Raw genomic sequence first — 24,425 nt, 5'->3', positions numbered from 1 at the left:
CAACGGGATACTTGTTGAAAGACTATAGCTAAAAACATAATTTCCACATGATGATGAACTGACATCTTGTATGCAAATGGCGTCTCACTGAAAGTAACATGACAAGTTATAGGTTTGCCAGGATATTTAGTGACGAAGATTGCCCAGTTCTAAAATTATTAAGATACTAAAAAGAATACAAGCTGCTGTGGCATCAAAATATATTGGTAAACAGTTATTTTTTATTAACTTGTAAAAATTAAGATGATTAAAAGCTTTACTCAAAGAAAAAATATTTTGCAAAACTATTTTGATACTGTGAAGCAATAACACCAACACAAATAAGCAACTGTGTACAAAATAATTTATTACAGCTTTATATTGGTTGGCATTATTTTACAGTGAGTTTTTCTCAACAATTATGAATCTAAATAGCTTAAGAGTAAAAGAAAACCATTTTAATTAGAACTATTCCTCTAAATAAAATCTCCCTTTTTGAATTTTTATTTGCCTTAAAATATTAATATTAGACATATTTACACAATTCTGAAAGAAATACATAGAATGATTCCATTACTGTTTTCTGTACAAGATAGAAAAAGCTATCCCCCAAAAAATATTCCCCGACAATACTGTTTTAAGAGTTAAACTGTGATCATTTAAATTCTCATGTTGCTGTGCTCACATAAAACGTATTTAACAGTGAGAGCAGACTACGAGAGGAGGGTGCTTCAGTGTAATTTGTACTCTGCCCTATTATGCTCCCTTGAAGCACAGACCAGATATAAACTTCTTAACGCGCAAAGCAGTTTAGTCAAGAAAGCATAATTCTTGCCTGTGGGTCTTTAAGACTGATCTACAGATACACAACAAATTTACCAGAGAACCCCAATAATTAAGAGGCAAATCAATCCCCACGTTCTGAATTCTCTACATAAAACTGGAATACTCTCATTCAAAAGAAACGATCATTTGCATGGAAGTTAAAAAGGAAATGACAAATCAGGAAAAAAACAAGACAGAAAAAAGGGCAAATAGAAGTAAATTTTAAAATAAATCTCAATATCTGCCCAAAGAAGTTCCATATTGTTTTCAACATACTATAGTTAACACTTTAAAACTGATGTCCTTTAATTAAAAAGCTAGCAAATAAACAATAATAAAACGAACCAATTAGGGATCAAAGCATAGATCCTAAAACCAGGATCTAAAGAAAATAATACAGTGAGGCTGTGTACATACAACCCAGCTTAACGAGACGTTATCATATGTATGATACAGAAGTGACAGCACCCATCACAATGCTGATAATCTGAAAGTGTAAGAAAACTGTACAAGTATAAACAGGTAATTTTAACAGATGTTTGTGTATATTGGCAGAATCAGATAAAGAATAAAATAAGCTTACGGAATACTCCATTTAAAAATTCTATCCAATTATTTCATTTCATATCTATATTAAAATACACCCTGGAAAAGAAACCCTGATCTGAAGTCAGCTTTGAGTCTACCGGAGTCAGTTTTCTATGGGATTTTAAATTTCATGTGCCAGGACATCACAGCCTGCGGCGTGGTTCAGCGCCACGCCGTGACTGCCGACAGCACCCACGGCAGGCAGGAACGCCGACGTGAAAGGGAGCAGGTCATGGCAGGCCATCCTGTACTCCTCGTACTGCAAATTACAGCTCCCAAAGCTGCCGTCAAGCAGTGCCTCAGAGACCTTCAGTAAAGTCTATTGAAACGAAGGAAAATAAAAATTACTTTTTAAAAAGTTTGGTTAATAACTACTGTAATCAAAAGATACAATCTGTTAATTAACCAAGAGGAAACGAATAAGGCCTTAGTCTAAAATAACTTCCTGCTATCCACAGTAAGTAATCACCTCAAAAAAAGAAACTTAAGAATCAATTTTGCCAAGACTTAAAAAAGCAGTAAAATTCTAATACTTGAAAAGTGAATCCCTGAAACTCTGATCACTAAAATGAAAGTGTCCTGTGTTAATAACAACGGCTCCCACACTGAGTGCTGACTGTGTGCCAGGCAGGTACTAAGTGCTGACTGTGTGCCAGGCAGGCACTGAGCACTTCCGCTTACTCCTTCCGTCAACCCTCATACCAACTCTATGCCACAGGACGGTCATCCTCACCTTCCACGTGAAGAGGAGGAAGCTAGCGAGGTGACCTGCATAAGGTGACAGCTCATAGCTGGTGGAGCTGAGAATCAGATCCAGGCATCACTTGAAGGCCCGCTCAAGAATTATGTTGTGAGATCACTCAGTATTCATAAAAGTGCAGAAATCAGTCTGTGAAAAATCTCACCTTTACATTTTTATCTTTTACAGTTTCGTCCAGTCTAGTAGCAATGGCAATGGCTTTCTCTTGCCTTGACTTGTCCAGAAAATACATCATTTTAGCACCTGAAATACGAGGACATTTCAAAATGAGTGAATTCCTATGTCTAACATTTGATTTGATTTACACTGACCAGTGACTTTAAACATGGTTCCAAGTGTTTAATCAGCAGTAGGCTGGAGATGGCTCTCACCAGTTCTTAGGAAGCAACTGTGACTTCTCTTAAGTCTCCATTCAGTGACAACCACCGACAGCTTGGGGCCACAATGGGAGCATTTATATGTGGTGTCAAAACACCACAAACAGGTCTTTTTATATTACAAAGAGATGGTTGCTAAACATTTACCAAGAGACCAGATTTAACACCTCCCCCCAAAGACATAACTCAAAATATAAACAGAGGCTACCCTGTGCCATCAACAATTTTAAAAAGATAATATCCTAAAATAAAACATCTAAGTAACAAATTATTACCATGGGGGAGTATAGTAGAGAAACAACAGGAAAATGTTTGCATATTCACAAAGTAATTAATTTAAAAATAAAACCCAGGTATACTTCTCCAATAAATTATACGGTCCATATTCTGTGCTCAATTTTCTATTGGACTTCTGTTTATTAATTTATAGTTAACTGTTAATTTACAAGAGCCCTAAGCATATTATTAGCTTTTATCAGTTACATATCGGTGAATAATTTTTTTCCAGTTAGTTTTTTGACTTTGTGGGTTATTTTTATGTGGCAAATATTATCTTTTCTTTAGAATTTCATATAATGCTTGGAAAGGCATTTCCCATAATTATAACGAAGAAATTTTTTTTTCCATTATCCTGCGTTCTTAAAGAGAAGTTCTTATCTGCCCTTACTACTACTAAGAAGTGTTGTCATTTCTAACAGGAATTAACTTTTTCCATAGATATCAAAACAAAAATTTTCCCTTTACATCAAAAGAGCTTAGGTTAAAGTATTTAAATACACTATATGTACTTTTTTTGTCCCCAATTCCCTTTCTACAATCTTTTGTCCAGTCTGCATTTATGCCATCTTGTCATTTTATTAATTTGTATGAATTTGCCTAAACTCCTTCCTATAACAAGGCAAGAGATCTCAAAACATAAAATACATAAAGTAATAAAAATTCAAGGGAAAACAAATTGCTCATAACCACTGTTAAGCTTTGGTACACAATTCTCAGTCTTTACCCTATGTGTACTGTCACACGGTTGAGATATTTTATGTTAATTCTGTACACATATTAAAAAGTATCTATCCCTGTTATTACAGATCTTTGGAATAAACTTCTCTTTATATGGTTACCTGGTATTCCATCCTAAAAACCTACTGCTTTTCCCTATTACGGGACACACATTAAATGTGTTTCCATTCTTTCCCCCATACTTACACGCAAGCACTGCAGTTAACATCTCTGCACTTAAAGCTCTTTCTGTGCTTGCATTAATTCCTTAAAATTATTCACAAAAGCATGACTACAGCAAAAGACACAGGTACTGCAGAGCTCCCGATACGCATAACAAAGCGCCCACCTAAACAGCGGGGCCACTTTCCCGCACGTCTTTACCATAGTCGATCTTTTTCAAAATAAAAACTTTCCTAATTTGAAAGATCAAAAATGGTACTGTATTCAATTCTTTTCCTCTGATAATCAGTGAGGTTGAACATCTTTCAAAACTTATTTTTGAATCACATTCTAACTTGTTTCCACAAACGTCTTAACCCTGGGAGCTAAACACCAACCTGAAAGTAGATGCTGAAGAGAAGCAGCGTTATGTCTGAGGAAATCCTCATTAAAACTTTCCAAATCCTTGTTGAAAAATATTTTCTGCATTTCTTGAGCTAGAACTTTGCTCACAATGTCTGGAAGATTGCTATGATTAGACACTATAAAAATAAAATGTTTGGAATTTTTAAAATTTCAGTTCTGTCCTTTGAAACAAAATCAACTGAAATACATTTATTATTAAGCTTGATATATTTTACACAGTAAAAATATTACTATTGCTCCTTTGTTTATACTCACCGGACTTAGAAAATTTAATTAAACACTCGTGTAACCATGGGTTATTACTGTTGATGGCGAATGCGCGTTTGACAGATTGTAGCATTAACAGAAACTTTCCTGTGTCGGAAAAAAAAATCGAAGTAACAGCATTGATATTCATGTATATTTTCTTCACTTTATTTTAGCCTCATTTAAAACCCAGTAACAAAATGTGTTACCTTTCCTATAACATTCGTAAGCAAAATTCAAAGATGACTTTGGTTATTTATCAAAGACAACTTTTCTAAAAAAAAAAAAAAGCTCAAAATATCATGAAGAACTGCTTCAGGTAAACAATCTATATGACTGTTCAAACTATTCTTAAAATGGATTTGATCATAATATTCCAATTTATTACCCAGTAAAGTTTTGAGTAGCAAAAGAAAAAGTGATTAAGAGCCTTTGTGGAAAGCTGAAACGGAACTCTAAAAGAACAAAAATAGACCTAACTGACAAATTATACTGAATATGATCACCAAAATAATTACGGATTAAAAACTGAATTCAAACCATTACCTTTTCTAAAATATATTTCAAACGCTAACAGATGAGTGTCAATGTTATCGGCAACAAGGTTCTTGAGAGGTATGAGGAACTTGATAGCTTCTTCCAGTGGATTTTCTATCTATTTTAAAAAGGAAAATTTTATTTACGAAACAGCTACACAAGTCAAATTTCTCCCCATATTTTATATTAATACGTATATGAAATAATTTAAACAGTGTGGGGAGAAAATTGTTCTCTACCCTCGAGGTTCTTTCAGCTGGTAATAACCAAACAAACATAAGACCGACTGACGAGAAATGACCAAATTACATACATAAACACAGGGACCCTGCAGACATGAGAGAATCAGAGACCCCACAGACACGAGAGGTTCAAAGACAGACAGAGAAAATGAGGTATATGTGGCACTCTGAACTAAGGACCACTTTGGGCTTCAAAGGGGAGGAAAGTCATTATTATATGACGATAAGGGCAGATGTTCTGCATCTTGCAGTTTGTCCTGCCATAAAAGTCATCTCTGATGATCCTTCATTATGGGCAAGGCCCTTAACTCAAGTTCTTCTAGAGAGTTAAGGGAGTGGGGGCAGAAATTTCTCCTAAGCCCACAGGACTTTGGTTGCCTTTAGGCCCATCTCGGGGTGACTTGTTCTGAAACCCTATGACAGTTCTTTTCATATAAACAAATAAGCAAGAACACACTTTAAAATTATCTATCAACAAATTCAAAGTAAATAGTCAATTTCCAAAAAAAATGGAAATAGCGCTATTGTTTTTACGATTTATAGTCAATACAATTTTATAAAAATACAGAAAATTATTTCCATAGGCTGAAGGAGACGGTACACCAAGTACTGACGGCCCCTTATTCTATAAGCATCTAAAGTAAAGAGACAAACAGAATTGTATCAAGTAATTGAAAAAAAAGTAATGACGAATTTAAAATACTTAACACTAGATTCACATGGAAGAAACTAGAAAGCTAAATATTTCTGGTCCCTAAATAACTAAATCTTAGAGATGAAGCACTAATTCTTTGTAGCTACAACGTACCTAGCAAGATATTTAAAATCTTTTCATATTTAATAGACAATTTATATTGCTGCTATAACAAATTACCAAAATCTAATGTCTTAAAACAACACAAATTTTACTATCGTGCAGTTCTGTAGGTTAAAAATCCAACACGAGTCTCGCCGGAGGCGCTGAGAGAGAACATGTTTCAATGTCGCTCCTGGCGTCTCAAGGCTGCTCACAGTCTTTGGCTTGTAGCTGCCTCGTCCCTCCCCTCCTTCCATCTTCAAGACCAGCCACAGGGGGCGGAGTCCTTCCCACACCACTCCCACCTCCTTTCCTCACCCACTTTTAAGCCCCCTTGTGATGATATGAGGCCCACCTGGATAATCCGGGCTCATCTCCCTATTTTAAAGCCAGCTAATTACACCCTTAAATTCCCTCTGCCACCTCCACCCGCCTGTGCCACATAATGTAACTTACTCACAGGCCCGGGGTGTAGAGCGTGGGCATCTTTGGAGGGCCACAATCCTGCCCCAACCACAATTCTAAGTGCAACATGCATTCCCCAAATCTACACATTACCACTCAAAAACTGATGGCCATGATGACCCTGAAAATATTACAAATGGCTTCTGATTTACAGATTTATATAAATCGTGTTTACGGCCAAAACGAAACTAAAACATATGAATTTCACTAAATAAAGACGGTAGACCCATCTCACCCGTTCCAGTTTGTCAGGTATGAGCTCTTCCTTGGGGCCGCCGGCCTCCTCCTCCTCCTCTTCTCGTTTCTTCCTCTGATTCCTTTGTTGGCGCTCCCTTTCCGCATGCTTTCTCTCTTCTTCTAATTTGGCCTTTTTCTGAGCTCTTCTCTGCTTGCTAAGCATTTTCTTCAATTCTTTGGCCGACAGGTTTTCTACAAATATCCAAATGCATAAAAATTATGAGTAAATGTTGCTATTTTTCCTCATAGTCGTCTGCAATATGTACTATTAGTATAGCCCTTTGGGGAGTTAAAGGGGAAGAGGCAACTATAAAACTGTGTGCTCTTAACGACCGGCACAGAACCTGGCACACGAAAGGCAACCAGCAGATGCTGCTTGACTAAAATGAACCAATTCCAGCCCAGCTCTGCCTCCTGGACGATACGCGACTTTAGGCAAATCATCTCTCCCAGCACCAAGTTTCAAATCGTGTGACGTGAGTCTCATGAGACCAACTATCCCCGGGAGTATTTCCAGGATAAGGCAATGCACAGAAAAACACGATCTCTAACCACTACACAAATATTAGGAATGAAAGAGCAGAAATCTGCCTCCATGCTATTTCTCAAATATTCCCAGATATTAACATTTTAGTGAACAAGAGCTGTAGAGATAGTCTCATTAGCATTATTATTATTTCAATAAATAGGTACTAAAGTTGTAAGACTAAATATTTTTCCCTGAGGGGCTCAAAGCTATTTTTAGTTACAATAGGAAAAAAAAAGAACCTAGCTCATAGACGTTTCCATTTTTCCTGAGTTAGCCTTGCTGAAGAGAAAAATAAAAGACTGCGTGTCATCCCCTTAGGGTGATTCAGAAGCATCAGCTACAGAACTTCACCTGCCGACTCTGTCTGAGTCTCCCCACCGGTTTTTCTTTCGGCCTATCAGTCCTCCAGTGCTGTCTTCACTCCCATTTGACTTTTCTATGTATTGTTTATATTAACGACATTCTGAAATGTAATGTTCTTTTCCAGTCTTTTAAAATGGTTCCTTGTCAGTTACCTGAATTTATTTCTTGTTGCTTGTTTTCATTGGTTAAGGGATTATCATACAATTTCAAGTACATTTCAATCGCGGATCTAGCAGCCTTGAAATAGAAGGCATGTCTCCTGAGTGTATCTTCTAATCTCAGAAGGTCGACATAGGCACGAAGGGTCATCTTTCTCATGCAGTATGTATGGAAGTCAAATTGATCATCGGTTATCTCAAAAAAGTGCTTAAAAACAAAACCACAAATTATCTCTTACATTTTTTCAATAATGTCTACTTTTGAAAAGAAAATCATAAAAAGCCCCCAGAAACCATTTTAACAGTCACGATTTCACTTAGTTGGCCTCTGCAGTATTTAATACCATGAAGGACACCAAGTTCTTCTCTGCACATAACTTAAGTTTTTCTTCCTATGATTCATTCTCGAGAAAACCTGTTTTGTGATGATACTCAATTTCTGTGTAGTAAATTAGATGATCAGATTATTTTCAAAAGCCTGGAAATTAGTATTGATATTTTAGCTTTAATGAAATATTTCTCAATATTCCCCCAAAATCAGTACGGCAGAGTTAAAAAGAGCTCTGAATGAAGACTGAATTTTTACTATACGATGACACAAAATATTTACGATTAGACTGCTCTGCTCAACCACGAGCTCTTCAAGGGCAACCCTGTCACGTCGCCCCCCAATGCCTGGCACAGGGCCCAGCACAACAGACATTCAGTAAGTGCAGCATTTGCCAACTCAAGAGACCAGCTGCTCATCAGGCACGTGACCTCTTAATTACCCAGAGCCTCAATTATTTAAGTTAGGAATAAAGAAATCTATACAGCCAATTCCATAAGGTTGTTATAGGATCAAATGAGAAAATATTTTGAAGTTCATTCTAAACTGTAAACTGCTATAGACACACAGAGCACTATGGCTTTCTCTCACCCGACATGCTACCATTAACCTACCTACATTCCATTTTAGCAAAGGTTCTTAATCTGGAGTTTATGTATAAACAAGCGTAACATTTTCCTAAGAGAGAGCTCCAGGCTTTCATCCAAGTCTCAAAGGGTCCATGACTCTCCAAAAGTTTAGAACTAATTCCTCACCTAGATTAACCCTCTACCAAACAATTTATACTTTTATTTTCTTCGCTGCATGCATCTTTACCTGTCCTTTCTTTTCTCCTACTTTAGCTTCTCCAAACACATACAGAAAAATGAATGATCCAATACACCAGTTCAGAGCTAGCTCTTCTACTGCTTCATCTTCCCTGTCCTGCAGCCTAGTGACTCACTATGCAAAGGACACCCCAGTAAGTGTCCATGTCATTCTATAATTTAATGTCTTGGTAATTAGAAACACACTATACACAGAATTATATTTAATACCTGAGACTTTAAGTGAAGAACTCTAAGAAGAATGAAAGTACACAGTATGGAGGGAAAGAAATAGAAAAAAAATGAATGTTAGTTTATATTTACTCTTTCAAGAATCATGCTTTAATGACGTTGTATTTGAAAATTGCATTCCTCCCATCAGTAAGACAAATCAATTCATAAATAATAACAGCTTGGTTTCTAAATCAAAGGGTTACATATTTCAAAAAGTTGTTTGTGGTCTTCCAAGTATGTCTAGTGCCATAAGAATATCTTAAAATTCAATACAACTAAGGAAAATGGCAGCCGAAAATCATGGCGATGAAAATACCTAAGAGATTACATGACCTTTATTAGGCCGAGAAACGTTTATGTGTGAAAAGGCAGATTCAAGAGATATTCTCAGCAGCACTAGCAAATACCGATTTTAAGTCAAATTCAGGAGGGAGCCTCATGGAACCACAAACGTTCAAGCCGCCTCTTTACCAGTAACAGCCCACAGGCTGCCTCTCTCCAGTTAACGTCTTCCACAAACCGGTAACCACTATCCCACTCTGCCTGAGGCTTCCAGTTTTCCCCTCGAAAGCCCTGCGCCTCAGGAACTCGGGAGAGCCCGCAAACCTGGGTGATCGATCTACAATAAGCTAATAATGGTGGTAGACCAGATACGGCTAGATTAAATTAGGAAATGTGGGATTCCACAAAACAATTTTGCTTTTGGAAGAAATGATGTATTGCAGACTCCTACTCAAAAACAATTATATCATCTTAGGTTGATTTTCAATTTTTTAACTTTTTATTTTGAAATAATTACAGATCCGGAGGAAGCTGCAATGGTAGTATAGAGTCGTTCTGAATACTCTTCCCTCAGTTTCCCCCAAAAGGCTACGTGCTACACAGCTACCAAAACCCAAAGCCTGCCACTGGTACAACTTGTGTGCAGTTAGTTCTGTGTGGTTTTACCACGTGTGGACTCGAGCAGCCACCACTACAGTCGGGGTACAGAACCATTCCATTACCACAAAGATCCCCCTTGTGCCACTTTGGGGTGACTTCTAGGTCTCCAAATTTGTAAGACGTAAAAACATACTAGATAACACAAACAGGGAAAGTCAGTCCCTCCCCTCCCCCACGTCAGTCAAACATGAACTTATCAGCTCCCTGCAGAAACTAGGTGCCCGAATGTTGGCGCCCTGCTCACGCCCGTAACTCGACGTCCCCCTCATCATACACACTGGTTCTCTCTCTTTGAGTGGGGAGGGGACAGTAATGCCAGAATTCCTCAGGTTGTCAAAACTAGGCCTGAATCAAGTCGGGAAAGGTATCAGCAATGCCGTTCGCAGCACGGAGCACGGCTCTCTTCAGGGTTTTGGGGATCCCCTACCAAGCCGTCTCTTCTGACCCAGACTCCCCGCCTATTCCTGCTCTGAGTGACTGGATAGACTAACAGGAACGCATGCACAGAAATACTTAAAATCTGTAATAACTACACCAAAGAGGGTAGGCAATAAGCACTTACAGAGAATCTGCCATTATAAAGCATGTGTCAATCCGATAAAGATTAAGACACCAGAATATGACGTAATGAACTTCCTATGGTTTTGAGCTACCAGAAGCCCTACATCTTATCAAAAAGTTTAGAAGTATGTATTCTTGCTCTGATTAGATATAAAGCAGCACACTAAATAATGAGAAACCCATCACCTGAAAAATGGTTAAAGAAAATTCAATTCTTAAAAGATGAAATAGTTTAAAATCTTATCCTGAACACAAGTTTATATCCCAGATTTTAAAGACGGTTATTTTGTTTTGACTAAAACTCAAGTTCTAAACATCAGATTGGGCTGGACCATGTAACCTGTACATATATAACCCTAAAATCCTATTAAGGGTGGTAAGATTAAGACAGAAAAAGAACTAAACTGAGCCTATCCAGAATCCTAACATGTCGAATTCATATATGCCCTAGCTGAAACTGCCTTCATTGAAAGAATTCCGGAAAGAGTTCTTGAAGGCAGATGATTTAGCCCTAATTTAAACTTATTTCGCTAGTCACTGACCTTCTTTTTACAAGGTAAACTACAAAGATTTTTGAAAAGTGCTCATTTCTTTGCTAAAATACTTTAAATTCAGACACGAAAGTAATTCATGTAGATAACCTATTATAATAAATCTTTTAATTCAGCAATTACTCCTAAATCCTTACAATTATTTCATTAAGAATTTTCTTTTAGAAGTACAAATTAGTAGTTGATAGTTGGTCACGGGGATGGGGAGCACGGCATAGGGAATGCAGTTAGCATTAATATGATGGCTAGGTGGAGGGCCAGGGGACAAAGGGAGCAAATGGGGTGATTGTTTTATGAATTATACAGATGTCTAACCAATGTACTGTATACTTGAAACTAAATAAATTTTTAAAAAAAGAATTTTCTTTCAGATTACATGAACTATTAGAAATTAATTTTAGAAGCATTAATCACTCAGCAAATCTTTAATCACCCTATTTGTACTATGCACTCATATTCCTACATATTAGTTTTATTTATTTTTAGTATAAATTATTTCACTATAAAAAGACTAACTTTAAAACAACATAAGAATAGGCTCTTTCCTTGTTTATCTGTTACTCGTATTTTCTATTCTCAAGCATTGACATCAAACCCTAAATAAAGACAGGAAAGATTCTAGCAATAACAAATGTGTAACGTGACCAGAGGGTGATAACCAATGATTTCCTATCATTTTTTTCCTTCAAAAATGCTTTCTACCAATCAAATGATATTTCTTGAACCAGAAGTATAGTTGACTCTTGAATGACATGGTTTTTATAATTTAAAAAAACATGCGTATAAGTGGACCTGTGCAGTTCAAACCCTCATTGTCCAAAGGTCAACTCTATTTTCTACCCACAGTTGGGAATCACATATGCAAAGAGTAGACTGCAGTTATACTCAGATTTTCCACTGCACAGGGGTCGGCACCCCAACCCATGCATTGTCTAAGGGTCGACTGTCGTTTATCTGACTTCACACAGAATTTTATTTCGTGTTAGCTAACATCACTAAAAATTTAAGATAAAGTATAATCTAAATGAAACTTAGTAATGGAATAGCTAGTGATCATATTCTAACAATCTTCAAAAATATTAACTAGAACAAAGTAAGATAGTTATTAATGTTAGGAGAAATGGGAGAGGTTCACAATCATAATGATCCTAAGGATGTTCAAATTTGACTTTCACAGAAAATCTGATCGATCTCTGGTTCTGGCCTCGCTGGAATTACTGATCCCTAAGTGCCCAGCAGTCCCTTCATTCAGGAAACAATCTGTCCCTCTCTGAGGTCCTGGTTAGCAAGAATGCATCTTTCCTAATAACAAACAGAAATGCTTTTAAAGTGACAGTCATCATCCACAAGCCAGTAACCTATGGTTCTATCACAGAAATAAGAGCCTGACTCACATGACAATGCTTGGAACCTGCCTGAATCACTTATCAGCCAAGGGCTTTATATTTTTCAAGGAGAAGATGAGAACTATTTTCCCTAAAGATATAGCCATCGAGCCCAGGCTTAAAAAGAAAAAAGCAAAAAAAAAAAAAACAAAAAAAACCAAAATAAAGCAAAACCTAGGTTATTTGTAAGAGGGCTCAGGTGTACTCCTAGTTCCGGTCCCCGTCAAAAGCCACCCCCTAAGATTCCGCCTTTCTTCTGGGTAACCTCAGAGGTTTCACATGGGAAAAAGGCCAAAGTGACTGCCGGAGTGCAGACTTCAGGCTCACCTGACTACGACGCCTGTGGTTTTATACTGCGTCAGCATGGGAACAGTGGTGCCGAGTGACCCCAACTGAGGGCTGCTGAGGACTGCCTCAGGGGTGCATGTGTGGCTCTTTTCCTCCTGTTGTCCATTTGGAAGGAGAGTGCTTCAGAGATGACAAAGAACAGGAAAACAAAAATTCACACAAAGGAAAAGAAAAGGCCCCTCACTAAGGCACATCACACACACAATCCTAAAAGCAAGTAATAAAATCAGCCTGCGAAGCAGTCACAGATCACTGCACGAGTACTGAATGTGAGGACGAACATCGTGGGAAGACAAACTGGAGAGAGGCCGACTACTGAGCAGATCCTGGCACAATGGGGAAAGAGGCGGCCATCAGCTTGTGTATCCTTCTAGGCTGGGGATGAAAACCAAATAATGGCCCGATTAGGGAACAGAAAGTTTGAACATATGTTACTAATAACCATAACGGCATATTAAATTAATCTTTCAGACAAAAATATGGAGACATGTTGAAATCGTAATCATTCGAGGATCAAAAGAAAGCAATTGTTGAATGACAATCTCAGAATGTTTGAAAGGCTAAAGATCGACTTTTTCACAATGAAGTTTCCAAAGTAGATAAAAGAGGTAGATGATCCCGGGCAGAAATCCATCTGCGTTTCTCATCACTTTACAAGAGAAAAATAACGTCAAAATTCTATCTACTTACCCTTTCTATTTCATGGCATTTTTTCAAGGCATCCCCATACCTCCCCAAACGCTGGTAAGCTGAGATGCACTCTGTCTGAAACCACATACACTGCATTTCATTTAGATTTTCCATGGCAGATGTTCCATCCTGAAACGGAATCATTCATAAATATAAGCAGCAAACAAGAAGAGATCCTAAAAATCTCATTTTCTCTTTTACAACTAAAGCTACAAATATTATGACAACAGCAATTAACAAATATATCAATGTGCTACCAAAAGGCTCCTAACAAATTTAAAATTACATAATGTCTTATTTACCCAGCTCTGCTGGAGTATTCAACGCTCTAAACAGAAAAGAGTCCAGATTACTAGAGCTCAGTTTCTAAGTGCCAAAGCTTTTAATTAAACTATTTTCTATAGTAATCCTATGAAGTAATGCCATCGTCTGCCTATTAAGCAAGTTTCTTAACCTTTCTTTGCTGATTCAGGATCACTATGATGTGCATTCATTAATGTCAAATTTGTCAGTAACAGTTCCAAGACTGCTTTTCAGTTTCTCAGTATCCTCCCTCCACATTAGGCTTCTGCTATTAATTGTCACTTTTTTGTGCCCATGGGTCTGCTCCTAACAGCATCTCCTGTTCTATGGCAAATTTTCTCATTTGCAGTGGGGTGACAAAATGAAATAATAAATTTTGTTAAGAATAGTTATTAATTCAGACTCAGTGTGAATTCTGTGACCAGTGTTAGGACATAAAGTACCTAGTTTCACTGCAGGGGCACTTAGAGTATTGTCACGTTTCTGAAGAGTTATTTCAATATATATTACATGGCCCCAGGAACCATGGCAATGGTACATTTACATAAGTAATTACAATCTTTAGTTCTTTTTCACATCCATTATGTGTTATCAGTTCAATTTTCAGAATTCTCCTTAAAAGTATAAAAACTAACTCTGGGTGAATGAAATTATGGATGCATTTTATTTCTTCTTTATGGTTACATATCTTTTCCTCTTTTTTGATAATTACATACGTTTATAAGAAATCTACATTATTTTTCATTTCATTACCAACTACAACTATACACCTTGCATCACCAACTCTGTATAAGAATTCTAAACTGTGAAAAATCTACAAGAAGGAAATATGAGCACTTCCTTCACTCATTAGTGAGCAGACACGAACTGACTATCAAGGTTGCTGGCAGTTCTCTCCACTGGCTCACTGTTACCAGCACATGCTTCAGACGTGTCTGGCCAGTAGACCAGTATGGTAAACTACATAAGCTCTCCAAACAGCCTGGCAACTTGTCACAAGTCACAAGTGAGTGGACAACTAAAAGCAATTACGATGAGCAAGCTGAGCCACAGATTTTGGTGACTACTCTCAAACGGCCAACCTTTTCCCGTCTTTCTCATTCTCCTGTGCCTTTTCAGAGTCATCCTAGGTGTCTGGTGTGTGCGTGTGTGTTTCAATCATTGGACCTGTTTAACGTAAGAAGTCCTGTGTACTCATTGGTAACTGCACTTTACTTCTAATCTCCAGGTTGGCCTTCCAGGTGGCACTTTTGTCTACACACATCACTGCTCTTATATCTACACTGGTACTCTCGTCTAACCTTCAAAGCTGTGATGCAGTGGGAAGGGCACTGAAGAGTTTGCGCCCCAGCACTGTTTATTATATGATCGAAGATGATTCCAGTAACCTCTTCGGAGCCTCAATCACCTTGCTGCAAAATGTCACACAAATACGATAAAGTGCGCATCAAGAACATAAACAGAATTATTATTTTCCTAAATTTTTTTCTCCCAATATTCATCCTTCTTGCTCATACTTTTCCTCAACATTACATCAGCCACTTTGCAGCTGCTGTTGATCCTATGGCATCTGAGTTTTAGAAACACTAGCCACTGCAGTTTCTGCTCCTACGACAAAATCCTAAAACCTGTGTTTAAAAGTCAGAGACCCCTAAGCTAGAATCCTGGATCCAAATAAATGACTAGCTCGGTGATCTCCAGCTGGCACAGTATTTGACCTCCCTAAACATCTTCTTAACTCTAATCCTGCTATTACAGGATTGTTAAGATTAAATGATATCATGTACATAAATGTATTTAACTCAGTGCTTAATAATTGTTAAAGCCACTTTCTATTTCTTCTTAGAAATGGTAGACAAATTATCAGCACTACTCTAAATATCAGAAAGTAAAGGTCAGGCAGGTTCAGATGAAAAGCCCTTTTTATGATGAGAAAGAAACAAACGGTCTATAGGTATTGGCCCTAATGAAAAATTAGAGATAACACACATTTAGTTTTCATTAAAGACTACTATCTAAAGACCATTCATTGTTTCTTTCTCATCATAAAAATATACATGACATATATTTCATATATATCTCCTATACATGTGCATATATACACAGGACATACTATTTTTATGAATATCTAATAATGTGAGACTTCAATTTCTTAAATTTGATGGGCACAAAATGATAGCTTATAATTCTCCTGATTACTGATAAAGACGTATTTCTTGGCCATTCCATCTTCCACTTCTGTGAACTGTTCATATCCTTTGCCCATACTTGCCTTTTCTTACTGAGTTTTGTGTGTGTGTTTACATTTCTATGACATCATTCTTGCAAGCAGTCAAATTTTCATAATATAAGTTCAGGCTATTCTGTCGCTTCTAAATTACAAGGGGTTTCCATTCATAACCAGACACAACTAGAATTTAGTTAACATTTAAGGAAGGTGGCACGCTGGTGCTGTAGTAGCAATACATTAGCATTACAGAGCACAGTGGTAACTTATTTTCATCCTAAATAACTTACCTGCAAACACCAGCACGAAAGCCCTCCTTCTACTTCCTATGTAATGTGTACTTTGGAGATATAAATTATTTATTTCAAAGTATCTTAATTAAAACTTGGAAAGCAAATTTGCAACAATAGTTTTCTCATTATGCTTCAACGTCACATTCAATGTGTGTCATATAACCATTTCACTGTTATATTAACCATTTCACCAAATTCTTTGGAGATCATAAATTCTTTTTTCATTATATGAGTTGGAAATATCTTCTCTAATTCTATGGTTTATCTTCTCCCTATGGTTATTTTTTTTATACATTATCTTTAATATAGTCAAGTGTATCAATTTCACTCTTATACTTTATGCTTCTGGTGTCTTAAGAAATGTTTCCTACCTCAAGCCCTAAAGATAAACTACTATATTTTACTCTAAAAGCTTGAAAGGTTTGCTTTCCATATTTGGATCTTAATCCACCTGGAATCAATATGTGTGCAGTAAGATAAGGATGTCATTTTACTTTTTTCGACACAAGTAACTAATCGCCCCAGCAGTATCTTTTCATCTCTGATTTTTGAACTTATATTCCAGAATGCCATAGAGACTAGTAGCTCACAGCTTTAGTTCTACACAGAAAGAATTCTATGAGCAATTCTGAAGATAGAGTAAAAGAGAAATTAAACAGAAGAAATATGCGACTACAAATTACTAGTGAGACAAAAAAATTATAAATCGAATACTACACACGTTCACTGAAGTGTGGTACATTGCTTATTTTTGTATAAAGCTATTTCGCTCCTGCTATTGCTTTTTAATCATCCATCACCAGAAGCACATGCACATACACACACTCAACCACCATAAAAAGCCAGACTTAGGATATGAGCTAAATGGGATTTAAAAAAAATAATAACAAAAATGAATTCTTAGCAACTTCAGTGGCAATCTTTATAAATCACCACAGAACTTAAGGTTAATTTTACTAACTCGGACAATCGCATGCTATTTCCTACCCTCGTGAACTTGGAGCACATTTCCTCTGCTTCTTTTATCATATTTGCTCGAAGCATGTATTTTGCACATTTAGAATTGATGAATCTATCAGCCGTGTCTAAAGACTGCGCTTCATCCATCCACTTTGCAGCTTCTTTGAGGTTACCTATATGCTTTAAGAAATGAAAGTATTTTAAAATTATAGTTTATGATTAAGAGAATATGGGTGCAATATCAATGGCAAATATGTATAAAGACAAATTAGAAATCTGGTACCATTCTGTAAAATTTATCTAGATATCTTTAGATAAATTAACATTCATATTTACTAAGAGCTGAATCAAATGATTAACCCTGATTACACAACTATGCAATCTAAAACTCTTTAGAATTATTAGAGGATTAGAAATAGATTATCAGGGTGCCATACGAGTAATTTCTACACAGAAATAACTCCAAGAGTTCTTAAAGTGGCCAAATTCTTCAGCTACTCAAAACACATGACTAGGATTTTACCTTGTAAATCTTTGCTTTCAAATAAAATAATTCTATTAGAGTTGGAGTACTGGCAATTGCAGCATTAATATAATCCAAAGCCAAAGAATACTGCCCAAGTTTATCAAAGTGCTGTGCCAGGAAATACTGAACCCAGAGCAGCGTTGTTGGGGGCTCCTTCTCCCCATTCTCTGCAATCAAACAAACAACATTATTATAGGAAAGAAAGCAAGGTAAAGCACGTCACATACTTCCTCTCCCCCAAAGCATAATGAAATTAATAATTATTACAATCGTAAACAGTAAAAACCCAGCAAAAATGACCAGTTTCAACAGAAAGAGGTACGACTTCATGCCATCAAGTTCAAAACGTGCAGCCAAGCAGAGAAACAAGACTCTAGTTTCACAGACTTCTAAGCCCTGCCTCACTCCAAGGAAACGGTGCTGGAGAAAGAAGGTAACGCAGCCTAACTACAAATTCTCTAAGAGCATGAGGCGTTAGGCCCAGGAGAGGTCAAGGAGAAGGGCTTGAAGGGAAGATGTCCTAACTACCACTGCAAGACTTCCAAAAGACAAGACTGCCAGGGCTTAGCACTGTCTAGGCCTTCGCACTATATCAGGGAAACCCAAAGTTGAAGAGTGTGAAGAAACATTCCTGACAAGACAGAAGTAATCCTATGTGACAAAAGCAGTCACATACAATCAGCTGAGCTCTATTCTGCTCCCCATCCTGTCCCCTCAAGCTACAGAAGAGTCGATAAAGAAACACCAGGCTCTCCAAATAGATTCCAGAAAGGAAGACCTACAGGTATAAAATGAGGAAGAAAGAGTGGAAAGGGAACTTACCCATACTACATCAGAAAAAACAGGTTTTGAGCTGACCAAATGAAATAACAATGCAAACACAAAAATTAGTATCAATTAAAACGCAAATAATAAAAACAAAAAGCTCAGCATTTATCGTGCTCCTCTTACATAAAACTATATTTCAGGGGAACCAAATAACTGATGACGGAAAGTTATTTGTAAGATTTCTAGCTGATAAATACAGAAAGAATGAGGATTTGAAGGAAAGAAGGGACTGGGACAATGAACCTCAGTAGCTGCTAAAAATCTTCAGGTGAGAAGCCAACAAGGAACTCTTCACTGGGCAGGATGAGAGCATCTGAACCTTAACCTTAACATCACAAAAAAAGACTAAAAGAATGTCTTCTGCCTCTAGGTGTGACAGGAAGTACAATGTATCACGCATGAAATATTCACACAGAACCTGAATCTAATCAAGCCTGTAAACCTAACTATAAGTTCACGAGAAATATGGATGTCAGCAAAAATATTAAATGAGAAAGCAAATTAGCCAAATCCAGAAAACAGGACATTCCACAAGACGAATGACCTTTCAATAAATGACATTTAAAAAGAGGGGCAGAGCACTACTCAAGATTAAAAGAATATCAGAGACATAAAACAAGTGTGGACTTTAGCAGGACCCACACTAAAATAAAGCAATTATACAAAGATATTATTTTAAAGATAATGAGGGAAATGTGCGTGTGGACTAGGTGTTAAGTTACCATGACATGAGAGTTAATTTTGTGCGAGAAAGCACTGTGGTTAGATCTTCTGTTTAAGTGTTTTAAAGAGTTAGAGATGTATATTATGGTACTTACAGGTGAAGCAGTATGTCTGCTTTAAAAGATACTCTAGAAAAATAAGTGGACTGAAGGTACTTCAAATAAGACTGGCAAAATGTTGATGATAACAGAGCTGGGTGATAGGGATACAGAGGTTCATTATCCTATTTATTTCTGTATCTGTAATTTTATATGGAATTTGTTTCAAACAACAAAAACAAAAGAGTCATGACATGTAAAAGACACATGAAGAAACCAGACTAAAGTTGCCATCTGCATGACAAAGTATTCTAGAGTGTTTTCTAAATTAAGTTGCCTTGATTTACAAATGCCCCTACAAACAGAGAAACAAAGAATGAAATTATACAGAATTAAAAATTTTTTAAAAAGTAGAAAGAACTAGGGGTTAAATAAACACACATTTCGATATAAGCTAATAACTACAAGATTTTTGGCAAGACCTCAACCTCTCAAGTCTGTTAACACACGTTAAAATAGGGTCAACTCCCAACTCACAATACTATGGAAAACTTAAATAAAATTGAAGTGCTCTTCTCATTTCATTCCTTCAAAAACTATTTGGTACATAGCTATCACGTAGCATGTACATAATAAACATAAGATGATTTAACTGTAAGTGATTAAAAATGTATTGAAATGAGTAACCAAATTGCAATTCAATCTAATTTAAACTTACCATAAGGGCTAAAAAAGTCACACGCTTTAAGAGAGGCTTCATAATTAGTAACAAGCTCCTGGATTATAGAAATCTGTTAAAGAAACACAGTTTAAATTTTTTTTTAATATTATATTGAAGATATTTATACTTATTGTGGATTAAATTAGATTTCAAAACAATATACCGCTTATTTCAAAATTATACATTAACTAAACTATTAGGGTGTCTGCTCTCCATCCCTAACGCCCTGTGTGGGGAGAAAATGAGAAAAAAACACAGAAAATACACTGACCTATTAATAATAAACGAAAGCTTATTAATTTCTCATCTCGATAAGTAGTTTCAGGTTTTAAAGAACAAATTATCACTAGTTATTAAAAAAACTTTTTTTGCCAATAAACACATCTGTATAATTTCTTATTAACAGTTCTTCTATTTGCTTCTTGCTTCCCGCTATTATATTGTATTCAGATTTGAATAATTGTATTCAGATTTGTATTGTATTCAGATTTTCTAAAATGTCGCTCATCACGAAATAGTCAAATAAAATGATCAATCCAAATTATACAGTGAGTTGATGGAAGAGGTGCACTCCTAACCAGATGTTTCAACTACCTTTGTTTTTCATGATAATTATAATAAATGTGAATTTCAATGATATATTCAGGTAGGACCGAAATATTATAAACTGCACTGTAAACGTGCTATGCCCTGGGAGTGCCAAACAAAAAGCAACATGAATTAGAAGTGGCAGTTGAAAAACAGCAGCTCGTGTGTACAGTTGGTAATAAATGCCTATTGATCATAACTGTTCAGAATGAGTTGGAAAATATAACTGTCTTATTTGAGAACTTCAAAAAGAAAGGTCAAAGAGAAGGAAAAGCATTAAAACTTTTAATAGTATCTGACCAACGTGGTATTATTTTAATAGTGATGACTTTGAAAGTTTTATAAATTGAGATGCCACTAATGCCACCAGAAAAAGGGGACACACCAGAGAGGGGAATAACAACAGTAGTAAGCCATTATCACGAGTGCTTTACATATATTACAGTAATAATTATAATAAGTCAACCCTATACAGCACTTACTATGTGCTAGCAACTATTTAAGTACTTTACCTGTATTAACTGAGCCTCAAAACAACCTGATATGGTGTGAACAACGATCAAACTTCACTTAACAGGCAAAGGGGGAAAAAATAAGCTGAAAGTATACAACGGCAAAGCCAGAATCCACCCCAAGCACCAAAGCTCCGGAGTTTAGCTCTTAACTATTCTGCTACACTGGTCACTGGTATATGGGGCAATGGCACATTTATTACTTTAACTCACAGGGGTACATTATGACTAGAAACTAATTAACAGCAGGACAGTAACCTTTCCCTTGTCAAAACGCACAGTGAACAGCACACTCAATGGTGAAAGACTGAAAGCATGTCCACGAAGATCAAGAACAAGGCAAGGATGCCTGCTTTCATCAATTCTATTCAACATCATACTAGAAGCTCTAGCCAAAGCAATTAGGCAAGAAAAAGAAATAAAAAGCATTCAAATTAGAAAGGAATAAGTACATATATCTGTTTGCACATGACATAACCTTACCTACTGAAAACTCTAGTGATTTCACAAAAAAGTAAAACTTGTTAGAATAAATGAATTCAACAGAGTAGCAAAATACAAAGTCGACATGCAAAAATCAGTTGCATTTCTATACACAATGAACAATTTGAAAAGGAAATTACAAAAACAATTCCATTCAAAATAGCATCAAAAAGAATACTTAGGAATTAACTTAATCAAGTACGTGAAAGACTTGTACGATGAAAAGTACAAAACAATGCTGAAAGAAATTAAAGACAAATAAATGGAAACACATCCCATGTTTATGAATTGAAAGACAATATTAAAATGTCAATACTACTCAAAGAGATCTACAGATTCAATGCAGTCACTATTAAAATTCCAATGACTTTTTTTTTGCAGAAATAGAAAAAGCTCACCCTAAAATTCACGTGGAATCTCAAGGGACCCCAAACAGCCAAAACAATCTTGAAAAACAAGAACAAAACCAGACGACTCACACTCCTGATTTCAAAACTTGCTATAAAGCTCCAGTAATCAAAACAGTGTGATATTTGCATAAAGACTGACATAGAGACTGATGGAATGACATAGAGAGCCCAGAAATAAACCCCTCCATATATAGCCAAATGGTTTTTGACAAGGGTGCCAAGACCCTTCAATGGGGAAAGGATATTTTTTTAAACAAATGATGCTGAGAAAACTGGATCTACGTGCAAAAAAATGAAGCTAGACCCTTACCTAATACCACATACAAAAATGGAACTCAAAATGGATCAAGGACCTTAATTTGAGACCTAAAACAACAAAACTCTTAGAAGAAAACATAAGACAAAAGCTTCACAGCCATGGATTTGGCACGGCTTTCTTGTATATGACATTAAAGGCACTGGTAACAACAATAAAAAGACAAACTGGACTTGATGAAAATTTTAAAATTTTGTTCATCAAAAAGACACTACCCACAGAGTAAAAAGGTAACGCACAGAATGGGAGAAAATATTTGTAAATCTCATATCTAATAAGGGATTAGTCTATGGCCATGCCACCCTGAACAAGCCCGATCTCCTCTGATCTCAGAAGCTAAGCAGGGTCAGGCTTGGTTAGTACTTGGATGGGAGACCACCTAGGAAGAACCAGGTGCTGTAGGCATAAAAAATAAATAAAAAATAAGGGACTATAAGCTGATAAGGTCCTTGCAATCTGTGAGATCAACCAAGGGTTGCCTCGCCTAAAAAAATAAAATTAAATTAAAATAAAATAAAATAAATAATAATAATAATAATAAGGGATTCATACCTAGAATATAAAGAGAACTCCTAAAACTCAACAAAAACCCAATTCAAAAATGGGCAAAGTACTTGAATAGACATTTCACCAGGAAAGGTATATACAAGTAACCATTAAGCACATGAAAAGATCAAAACTACAACAAGACATAACCTCACACTCCTCTCCCCAAAAAACAACAAAAACAAAAACAGAAAACAACGGTTGATAAGGATGTAAAGAAATCGGAACCCTTGTGCACTACTAGTAGGAATGTAAAATGGAACAACTGCTATGGAAAACATGGCAGTTTCTCAAAAAATTAAAAATAGAAGTACCAAATGATCCAGCAATTCTACTTCTGGGTATATACCCAATAAGATTAAAAGCAAAGTCGGAAAGAGATATTTGTACACTCATGTTCATAACAGAATTATTCACAAGAGCCAAAACATAGAAGCTACCCAAGTGAATACTGATGAACAGTTAAGCAAAATGTGTTATATATGTAAAATGGAGTATTTTTCAGCCTTGAAAAGGGAAATTTTGCAATACGCTACAACATGGATGAACCCTGACATTATGCTAAGGGAAATAAGCCAGTCACTACATGATTCCACTTATATGAGGTATTTAACAGTAGTCAAAACCATAAAGACAGAAAGCATAAGGATGGTTGTCAGGGGCAGGGCGGATGGGAAGTCATTGTTAATGGGTATAGTGTCAGTTGTCCAAGATAAAAAGAGTTATGGGAATGGACAGTGGTGATGGTTGCACAAAAATCTGAATGTCTTTAATACCAAAACTGTACATTTAAAAATGGTTACAACAGTAAATTTTAAGTTAAGTGTATTTTACCACAATAATATTTTTTTGAAAACCTAGTGGTCCTCAGATCACTAATATCATCATTAGCACCACCTGGTAATTTGTTAGAGATGCAAATTTCTGGACCAAACCTGATTTACATAAGCAGAAACTCTGGGCCCAGCAATTTGTTTTTAGCAAGCCCTCTAAAATTAGCTCTGATACACATACACAGAGTTTGATAACTGATGAAAATGCTACAAAAAGGCTATTATTATAAAACAAAATTAAAGATAATAGACATTTTTAACCCACCATGACCAATACCACCCCATCAATCTCACTTAAAACACCTGTCACTTAAAAAATTTTCCAGGCTTAGAAATTCAGTACTCAAGTTGTTCAATTCATAGAGCCAAATATTTTTTCATGAACTTACAATGCCATCTACTGGCAGTTGCAAAAACTGTACAACAGGTTTTAAATAACGGTGTATACACATATATATGTGTGTGTTTATATACTATACACACCTTTGCCTCTCTAGGTGAAACATTTTTAAAGTCAGTTCAATAATGAAACAAAGTACAACAAAACATACACATAGTTCTTCATAAAGTTACACATAATTCTTCAT

At 36.3% G+C, this 24,425-nt stretch overlaps 1 protein-coding gene and 1 pseudogene across 7 annotated transcripts in view; one reads left to right on the top strand and one right to left on the bottom strand.

Moving 5' to 3' along the window:
* Positions 1-326: 326 nt before the first annotated feature.
* NAA16 (N-alpha-acetyltransferase 16, NatA auxiliary subunit) overlaps positions 327-24,425 on the bottom strand; it is a 57,128-nt gene continuing 33,029 nt past the window's right edge. For 4 of the 7 annotated variants that reach the window (XM_039877189.1, XM_039877192.1, XM_039877193.1 and 1 more), the window contains 11 exons: positions 20,148-20,220; positions 17,838-18,007; positions 17,342-17,494; positions 13,532-13,660; positions 7,681-7,894; positions 6,635-6,828; positions 4,906-5,014; positions 4,369-4,467; positions 4,086-4,229; positions 2,298-2,395; positions 327-1,711 (listed from right to left, as the gene is read on the bottom strand). In XM_039877189.1, the coding sequence (XP_039733123.1) occupies positions 1,514-1,711; positions 2,298-2,395; positions 4,086-4,229; positions 4,369-4,467; positions 4,906-5,014; positions 6,635-6,828; positions 7,681-7,894; positions 13,532-13,660; positions 17,342-17,494; positions 17,838-18,007; positions 20,148-20,220 (1,581 nt within the window). In that variant the 3' untranslated portion in view covers positions 327-1,513. Of the gene's footprint in view, positions 1,712-2,297; positions 2,396-4,085; positions 4,230-4,368; positions 4,468-4,905; positions 5,015-6,634; positions 6,829-7,680; positions 7,895-12,820; positions 12,962-13,531; positions 13,661-17,341; positions 17,495-17,589; positions 18,008-20,147; positions 20,221-24,425 lie in introns of those variants that run through there. The other 3 variants (XM_039877191.1, XR_005655940.1, XM_039877195.1) reach the window with 3 other exon arrangements.
* On the top strand, positions 22,745-22,864 carry LOC120614480 (uncharacterized; annotated as a pseudogene).

Source organism: Pteropus medius, unplaced genomic scaffold, assembly GCF_902729225.1.
Source record: "Pteropus medius unplaced genomic scaffold, Ma_sr-lr_union100, whole genome shotgun sequence".
Taxonomy (NCBI): domain Eukaryota; kingdom Metazoa; phylum Chordata; class Mammalia; order Chiroptera; family Pteropodidae; genus Pteropus; species Pteropus medius.
Note: the sequence above shows the minus strand (reverse complement) of the source record. Positions and strands in the feature narration are given on the sequence as shown.